Here is a 9,501-nt window from a genome sequence, read left to right as displayed (position 1 = left end):
GAACCATGAATTCTGCTCTGTATCAGAGAATTCTACAGGAGAATATTAGGCCATCCATCTGTGAACTGAAGCGCAACTGGGTCATGCAGCATGACAATGAACCGAAACAAACAAGCAAGTCTACATCAGAATGGTTGAAGAACAAGAAATTTAAAGTTTTGGAATGGCCTAGACAAAGTCCAGAACTAAACCCCATTGAGATGTGGCAGGACCTGAAATGAGCAGTTTATGCTCGAAAACCCACAAATGTCTTAGAGCTGAAGCAGATCTACATGAAGAAGTGGGCCAAAATTCCTCCACGGCGCTGTGAGAGACTGATCAATAACTACAGGAAGTGTTTGGTTGCAGTTATTGCTGCTAAAAGTGGCATAACCAGTTACTGAGTCTAAGGGGGCGATTACTTTTTCACACGGGCATTGGGTGTTGCATAACTTCCTTTAATAAATAAATGAAATAAGTATTAAAATGTTCTTTTTATTTGCTTACTCAGGGTCCATTTTATCTAATGTTAGATTTTGGTTGAAGATCTGATAATATTCAATGTCAGAAATATGCAAAAATGCAGAAAATCAGACAGGGGGCAAATACTTTTTCATGGCACTGTATATATATTTGAACTAGCGTTCCGATGCTTTAAGATTTAGGACTGTACACCACTGCACGTGATCAAGGCATGGTTGAGCACTCCTCCAAAAGGGCACTTAATCCACACTGCATGACAGGCACACTGCCTCAAATATAGAGAAGAAAAATCGTAATAAACACCTGCTGGTGAAAAGGGTTTCTTTATTTGAACATTTATGGGTGTGAATTTATTACCTTGGGAGCAAGGAGTGAATTAAAAAAAAATTATTTAGCATGACAAATTACTTCCAGATTTTTTTTACTGTATTGTTTTAAAAGGACTGTAAACTAAAATAATTATAAGGAAATCATTCCCCCTGAACAGTTCCCTTCATTTCATTAGCTGCTATCTACTTCACCCTGGTTCTTAACTTACCTACGTCGTGTCACTGGCACTAATTAATTCACGCAGTTTGCACAGATTTGTATGAAGGTAGCACAGTGTACCGATGAGAATGAGGAATCCACAGTAGGTTAGCATGGGGAGCGGCACTTCGGGTAGTTGTTAAGCTGTGAGGAGTGGAGGGGGATACAAACAGACACATCTGGTCAACAGCTGGGGCCTGCTGAGCTCATGGTTCCCCTCTGGCTCCTCAGCGGAGTCTGCGTGTTTATGGAAAGCCTCCACCCTGCCCTGGAAGCCAGTCCAACAGTACCGACCCCTCACTGGCTGGGGCTACTTGCACAGAGGGAGCTGTTGCAGCTCTGAGGCACTTTGTGGGTTAATACCTCACTGGCACACATTCAGTGTCTGTCACTCAGCACCAAAGTGCCAATTCCTTCTGGGTGCTGTTTGTTCACGTGCTGTTTTTGCTAGGGATTTTCTTGGGCTGTCATTTTTTGATATCACAGTACTGTGGAGGATGGTCCATGGTTTTTGGTCCTGGTTTTCAAAATCCATGTTTGCTTCTGTCTTTAAAACTAAGCCTCCTTATATGTATAGCCTGCAACTGATAAATACCGATGACGTCGTTTGTCAATTATGCACACTGACAGAACAGCTCTGTGGATAATTATAAGATAGTGCTGTCATTACAGCAGCAAGGGAACTGTGACATCTTTTTTTTAATAATCATAAGAATTAACATTGGCGTCTTGGGCTCTGTTGCAAGAGTCTGTCGAGCAGCTTGAAAAAATTAGAAAAGATAGGCAGCCAGCCCAGTGCGAAGGCTGTGAGACACTCTGTGATCACTGAAGAACTGAGCCTATACCATCACTCTTTGTTGGCACAGTTAAAACATACCTTTCAAGACTTCAAAGGTGAAAAAGGATCTGGAATGGATTGTAGCTCTGCTGCCTTTTTGAGAGGTGGCTTGATGTTTATTGTGTTGCTCAGGAGCGTGGGGAAAGACAGCTCAGCAGGCTCACATTCTTCAGAACGAGAGGGCAGTGCAGCCCAGTGGTCAGAGCTGAGGGACTGGGAGGCACTGTAGCCTAGAATTTATAGCTGTGAGACTGGGAGGCAGTGTAGCCTAGTGGTTAGAGCTGAGAGACTGGGAGTAAATGTGGCATAGTGGTTCGAGCTAAGGGACTGGGAGACAATGTGGCATGGTGATTACAGCTGAGGAACTGGGAGGCAGTGTAGCCTAATGGTTAGAACTGAGGGACTGAGAGGGAGAGTGGCCTTGTGGTTAAAGGTGAGGGACTGGGATGCAATGTGTTCTACTGATTAAAGCTGAAGGACTGGGATGCAGTGTGGCAGTTGTTTCTACCAATTTACTTCTGTGAAACAGCTGCCAGTATGATTGATGCTGGGATGTTGTGTCACAGAGGGCATCAGAGAGCATGATCCTAACACCTGGGTTTCCTCAGGCTAGGTATACTTCTCTCTAATTAGATATTGGCAGCTTCGCAGACCTGGCTTGAATTATGATGATGTCATCGCCCGACTCTGGCGTGCTCTACTTGTTTATGTAGGTCCCTGGGGTCCCAGCGCACTGCAACAGAAAGGAGTTTCCTGAATATAAAACTTTGTTGACTGTATCATTTCGAGATTATCTTTCAGGGAAACAATTACAGCAGGATGGTTTGGCTTGGGGACTTGGTACAGTGTGGTTCAAAAAGTCGCTTGATCTTGACACACAGTGCAATGGAACAAATCCACTGGAATTGCAAGCACTTCATGGCATGGAAACAAATGGTGGCACCCATAGTCATGTTATCCTCTATGAAGTGCCAACCACACATCTTTTCAGCAGGTTCTGCTGCTGTTCAATCAAAAAAATCTATCAATCAATCAATCAATCTTTATTTTGATATAGCACCTTTCACAAAAATAAAATAAAAACATTTTTAAGAAATACAGAAATGAAAATACTTAAAAACAATACAAACAAGTAATAAATACATAAGTATAAATAACTAAGTAAATAAACAAGTGATAAAAATAAAATTTACAGGACTGTTGCTCTACAGAGCACCCATCACACATTGCAGCTCCTCTCAGTCAGCTTGAAAGGAAGGTTATAATATATGCTTGGATCATTGGATCTGTTGAGGGTCCCTTCAACATCAAAATCCTAATGAGGTCTGAGAGCAGGCAAGACAGTGATCCCCCAACCCACATACCTGCCACAATCCCTCTCTGCCTCTTTCCTTCTTTAACTCCCCCTTCTCTCATTCGTTTCCGCCCCCTCCAGTGATGCAACGGGGTGGGTGAGTGGGTGGCTGGCTGTGGAGATCAAATCCCTGAGTTGACCAGGAGGGACGAGCTGAGACCCAAGCAGAGTGAAGAAACAGAGCAGACTGACGCTCACACATTCACTGTGCTCACTGACTCTCAGTCCATCTACAGAACAACACCCTATACTCACCATGCTAGGCTGGGACCTGTGGACAATTCTTTGCTTTACTTCTGTTCTCTCTGAGGCATTTCCTTCAACCAACATAAAAATCACACAAGGTAAGTGAGCAATTCTGACCTTAAAAGTAAGTGCTGTAGTTATCCATAGTTATATATTTCTTTAACCTGTTGTCAATTATTTGCTAGCTATATTATATCCAATTGCTGTGCTACTTTTTAATCTGTATTTTTATTGCGTTGGAAAATCTTATGCTAATGCCTTTTTGGAGCTGGAAAAGTACAAAAAGTTGATCTACTGGTAACAGTAACAAGTGGGCCATTCAGTATCATTTACACAAGGGAGGATTATTAATCTAGCAGAAACCAGGGAACTATGAGCTGGTTAAAAAAAAATGTACATCAATTTAAAAGGTTAATAAAGAAAAAATAGTCAGTGAGGCAAGTTTAGTTATAATGAGGGCTTTCAATGTGTAATTTCCTCATTATAATTCAGTGGAACCTGGAAAAATGCCAACAATGACTCAATAAATATCCAAACCTCTGAAACTTTCATCTTTCTAATACACAAGCCAGATTTATTCAGAGCCAGGGACAATGTTTAGAATTGCAATGAAATGCAATATAGTACATACAACAGGGCTGACAGTGTTTAAAGTTACGTATTTTAAAAGTTTTACAATTGAACTATAAAGCCTTCAAGCTGTAATAATTGACTAGTGGGGATTGTGACATTTCTGAGGTGTTCATAAAGGGTTTAGAGAGGGCAGTTTCAGCATTATCTCTGCAGCTCCAGTGTGGCTGCACTAACACAGCAGTTGAACCGTAGACTGCCTATCTGTCAGTCCCTCTGAGTACTGCTGTGTAACACTGCACATAGATCTAGGATGTCACTTGTACTGCTATTAGCGCTGTCTGCATGAGATACACTTGTATGTGCTTAGTTCTTAATGAGGTGTCCCCTAGGATAGTATGGGCTAATCATGATCATCCAATATAAACTGCCACCATTTGTCTGCTAAACTGAGTACATTTAGACTAAATGGTACACAGTATACTGTTAATGGTTTACAACTGGTAATTACCAAAAGTTTGTTTAGTTTTCATGAAGGAAATGGAGAGCTTATGACAAAATGCAATGAAACATTTATCACTGCAAGCTAGTTACAGTTCTGTGCAATGGCTTGGGTGCTAATGCATTGAGAATGCAGCTCCTGGAAACTGAGATCCAGTGCTCACCGCACCTACCTCTACTACAGTACCTACTGTTACTGTTTAATAAATAGAAACAACAAGCAGCAGGGTTTACAATGGTACAGTTGCACAGCAGTTCTGTAGTTTGCCTTGGTTAAATGATGAATAGACTTCATCTTGCTTTTAACAGTGCTTTGTGATTTGTGCACACTTTCAATACCATATGCTGTTACAATGTCTTTGTTATGCTTTTACTGTGGTTCACTGCAGTAACTGGTCTGGATTCACCATGTCCACAGTGAAAAGCCATTAGCACAATATAGAGATACATATTGGTGAGCCAGATGTTTTAAATGACCCCAAGCTTATGAGTCAGACCCGCACACTGAGCAATAACTCACTGACCATGAAGTTCAACGACTCTTTTTTTGATACTCTTACGCTAACCCTTTGATCATAGTATCAATCCCTTTCTAAAGTCTTTCTTCCATTTTTTTGTTTTAAATGTGATTGTTTAGTCATTTAGTAATGCATTGGCAGAACTGAGAATTAAGGTACAGACTGACAGTGCTGGGGAGCTGTGAATGGAGTATCCATTATGATAGTACAGACTGACACTGCTGGAGAGCTGTGAATGGAGTATCCATTATGATAGTACAGACTGCTGGAGAGCTGTGAATGGAGTAGAGCTGTGAATGGAGTATCCATTATGATAGTACAGACTGACAGTGCTGGAGAGCTGTGAATGGAGTATCCATTATGATAGTACAGACTGACAGTGCTGGAGAGCTGTGAATGGAGTATCCATTATGATAGTACAGACTGACAGTGCTGGAGAGCTGTGAATGGAGTATCCATTATGATAGTACAGACTGACAGTGCTGGAGAGCTGTGAATGGAGTATCCATTATGATAGTACAGACTGACAGTGCTGGAGAGCTGTGAATGGAGTATCCATTATGATAGTACAGACTGACAGTGCTGGAGAGCTGTGAATGGAGTATCCATTATGATAGTACAGACTGACAGTGCTGGAGAGCTGTGAATGGAGTATCCATTATGATAGTACAGACTGACAGTGCTGGAGAGCTGTGAATGGAGTATCCATTATGATAGTACAGACTGACAGTGCTGGAGAGCTGTGAATGGAGTATCCATTATGATAGTACAGACTGACAGTGCTGGAGAGCTGTGAATGGAGTATCCATTATGATAGTACAGACTGACAGTGCTGGAGAGCTGTGAATGGAGTATCCATTATGATAGTACAGACTGACAGTGCTGGAGAGCTGTGAATGGAGTATCCATTATGATAGTACAGACTGACAGTGCTGGAGAGCTGTGAATGGAGTATCCATTATGATAGTACAGACTGACAGTGCTGGAGAGCTGTGAATGGAGTATCCATTATGATAGTACAGACTGACAGTGCTGGAGAGCTGTGAATGGAGTATCCATTATGATAGTACAGACTGACAGTGCTGGAGAGCTGTGAATGGAGTATCCATTATGATAGTACAGACTGACAGTGCTGGAGAGCTGTGAATGGAGTATCCATTATGATAGTACAGACTGACAGTGCTGGAGAGCTGTGAATGGAGTATCCATTATGATAGTACAGACTGACAGTGCTGGAGAGCTGTGAATGGAGTATCCATTATGATAGTACAGACTGTGAATGGAGTATCCATTATGATGGAGAGCTGTGAATGGAGTATCCATTATGATAGTACAGACTGACAGTGCTGGAGAGCTGTGAATGGAGTATCCATTATGATAGTACAGACTGACAGTGCTGGAGAGCTGTGAATGGAGTATCCATTATGATAGTACAGACTGACAGTGCTGGAGAGCTGTGAATGGAGTATCCATTATGATAGTACAGACTGCTGGAGAGCTGTGAATGGAGTATCCATTATGATAGTACAGACTGACAGTGCTGGAGAGCTGTGAATGGAGTATCCATTATGATAGTACAGACTGACACTGCTGGAGAGCTGTGAATGGAGTATCCATTATGATAGTGCAGACTGACAGTGCTGGAGAGCTGTGAATGGAGTATCCATTATGATAGTACAGACTGCTGGAGAGCTGTGAATGGAGTATCCATTATGATAGTACAGACTGACAGTGCTGGAGAGCTGTGAATGGAGTATCCATTATGATAGTACAGACTGACAGTGCTGGAGAGCTGTGAATGGAGTATCCATTATGATAGTACAGACTGCTGGAGAGCTGTGAATGGAGTATCCATTATGATAGTACAGACTGACAGTGCTGGAGAGCTGTGAATGGAGTATCCATTATGATAGTACAGACTGACAGTGCTGGAGAGCTGTGAATGGAGTATCCATTATGATAGTACAGACTGCTGGAGAGCTGTGAATGGAGTATCCATTATGATAGTACAGACTGACAGTGCTGGAGAGCTGTGAATGGAGTATCCATTATGATAGTGCAGACTGACAGCGCTGGAGAGCTGTGAATGGAGTATCCATTATGATAGTACAGACTGCTGGAGATCTGTGAATAGAGTATCCATTATGATGGTACAGGGTGATTGCTGGAGAGCTGTGAATTGCTTGGTTATATTCATGTGATATTAGCCAGCTACGTACTAGTTAAAGTGCCCAGCCATGCCAGTAACCCAAACCCAACTCACTGTCCCCCTCCACCCTCAGATCTGCCACTGCTGCTGTCAGACCCCAGCCAGCTTGTCTCCTGCCCTCTCTTCTGGACGGAGTTTGAAGGTAATTGTTACCGTTTCTTCCCGCTGAACCGCACCTGGGCTGAGGCTGACCTCTACTGCGCGGAGTTCTCCAATGGCCACAAGTCAGCCAAGCTCACATCCATACACAGGTAACATGGATATTTTATTAATAGACAGATTGAGTAGGTGCCTCTGCAGAGAGCTGGGTGGGTGATGCACTGACTGAGGTCTGCTTTCTCCCCCTCTCTCTCCTAGCTGGGAGGAGAATGTCTTTGTCTATGATCTGGTGAACAGTCGGATCCCTGGCATCCCCACAGACATCTGGATCGGACTCCATGACCGGAGACAGGTGCAACTACGACCAAGTCATCTTTTTTAAAAAAAAAGTAGCACAATAAAGCCTAACCTTCTTCCCTCTCCTTTCGACTCCCCAGGAAGGCACCCTGGAGTGGACGGATGGCTCCCCCTATGAGTACAGTTACTGGGATGGGAACCAGCCTGACGATGGCATCCACCGCATCCCAGAGGAGGAGGACTGTGTGGAGATCTGGTACCGACAGAGTAGCGGTGAGTGACCATAGAGTTCTAATACTTGCAGAGCAGAGGGATCCAGAACAGATGAGTAGTAACCATAGAAATACAGAACTACTGAGAGAGCAATGGCAAGCACAATATATTATTATCCCCACTGCAACTTATTAGCAGCATCTACTCTAGACTGTGAATAAGTCTCACTCAGAATGTCAACGATGAAGCATTCTGAATGTTAAACCCCAACAGGTTCTATATAAACAGATTAAGTACGTTAATACCAGGGTTTCTTCTTTTTTTAGTAAGATTTAATGACTTCTAATATGTTTGGCAGCTACATCTAATCAAGTTGAGAGTGTGCTTTCTCTTGCACTCTGTAGGACACACCTGACACAGCAAGGACTGCGAGAGAAATACACCCTCAACTTGATCAAAGGTAGCCACAGAACATTTAGAAAAATATCTTAGAAACAGGTCAAAGCATGGTAATCGCAGTTTTAAAAACTTAAATGGTCACCATTTCATGTCTTTAGGCACTGGAAACATTTCATACACTTTACATAAAAATGTAATCATTTTGTACTATTTCGTCTTTCTTTGCGACAGCTCTGAGATCCTGGAATGATAACAGCTGTGACAAAACCTTTCCCTTCGTCTGTAAAATCCCTACACTGGACAATTAGCCCCCAAATCTACAGCCCACAACCCACCAGCTTGTCTCCATTCCTGAAGAGAGCTCCTTCTCTTGGACCTCCACCGCTCCAGCACTGGCGTCCAATTCTGACATCCAGTTCTGACCCTGTGAGACATTGCTTGCAATCACCCAGCAAAACCCAGCCAGGCTCTTACACGCTCTGGAGCCTGCACACATCTGGTCCTTGTTTGAAGCGCAATGATTTATTGCTCAGACTCGTTTCTGAAGGAACACTAATTGTTTTTATGATTTTATTTGGAAAGGTTTATGACTTTTAATAAACTTGTGCAGTTGTTCTCCTGGTCAAAATGCTGCTCAGTTGGGCGTGCCTGGAGTGACAGTGTAGGGGGTCATTGGTAGAGATGTTACAATCTTCTGCAGCCGTTATCTTCCACTGTCAATCACCATACGCTTTCTAAACACACTTAGACTGCGGAGTAGTTGTCTTCTAGGTTACCATAGAGCCCAAAGAGGTTTCCTGCCTACCTGGGATACACAAACTTAATTATTGTAATATAAAATGTTTACCAGACAATTACATTTTATATTTGTAAGACACAGCATGTGTTTTAGCAGTGTGCTGCACTTTTCTTTTTAATTAAAACACAATTAAGAAACCTGTTATTGTTAAATTAGTATTTTTTCCATCTATCTACTCGCTTTCCTACTCAGTGACTATAGTGGATGGAGATATCTAATATTAATAAAGTACAAGTTAAACTGTTTACTGGCCTGTATCTTATCATTTACCCTAACATTTTCAAAACACTTGTGTATATAGTAATTGTTTTTATTACTGTTTTGAACTCCTCTATAACTCTGTAGATTCAGAACCCACTGAAGTCCTCCTAGGGACTTTTACTGAAAAGGGGTTATATTATGAAATAATTCAATTAACCATATTATTGTGCAACTCCAGTTGCTATGTAGTTGCTCACATTTGCAGGG

At 42.3% G+C, this 9,501-nt stretch overlaps 1 protein-coding gene across 1 annotated transcript; it reads left to right on the top strand.

The window, feature by feature from the left end:
• The first annotated feature begins 3,310 nt into the window (after positions 1 to 3,310).
• LOC121330569 (C-type lectin domain family 19 member A-like) lies at positions 3,311 to 9,278 on the top strand. The gene is made up of 5 exons (XM_041277176.1): positions 3,311 to 3,526; positions 7,300 to 7,477; positions 7,584 to 7,677; positions 7,763 to 7,895; positions 8,466 to 9,278. Exons 1-5 carry the CDS (start codon positions 3,439 to 3,441, stop codon positions 8,540 to 8,542), a joined length of 570 nt encoding a protein of 189 aa, XP_041133110.1. The 5' UTR covers positions 3,311 to 3,438; the 3' UTR covers positions 8,543 to 9,278.
• Positions 9,279 to 9,501: the final 223 nt, after the last annotated feature.

Source organism: Polyodon spathula, chromosome 18 (assembly GCF_017654505.1).
Source record: "Polyodon spathula isolate WHYD16114869_AA chromosome 18, ASM1765450v1, whole genome shotgun sequence".
Taxonomy (NCBI): Eukaryota; Metazoa; Chordata; class Actinopteri; order Acipenseriformes; family Polyodontidae; genus Polyodon; species Polyodon spathula.
Note: the sequence above shows the minus strand (reverse complement) of the source record. Positions and strands in the feature narration are given on the sequence as shown.

Coding starts and splice junctions, on each gene's coding strand:
- LOC121330569 (XM_041277176.1), top strand. CDS start 3,439: ATGCTAGGCTGGGACCTGTGGACAATTCTTTGCTTTACTTCTGTTCTC. Junction 3,527..7,299: donor CAACATAAAAATCACACAAG/GTAAGTGAGCAA, acceptor CTCCACCCTCAG/ATCTGCCACTGCTGCTGTCA. Junction 7,478..7,583: donor AAGCTCACATCCATACACAG/GTAACATGGATA, acceptor TCTCTCTCCTAG/CTGGGAGGAGAATGTCTTTG.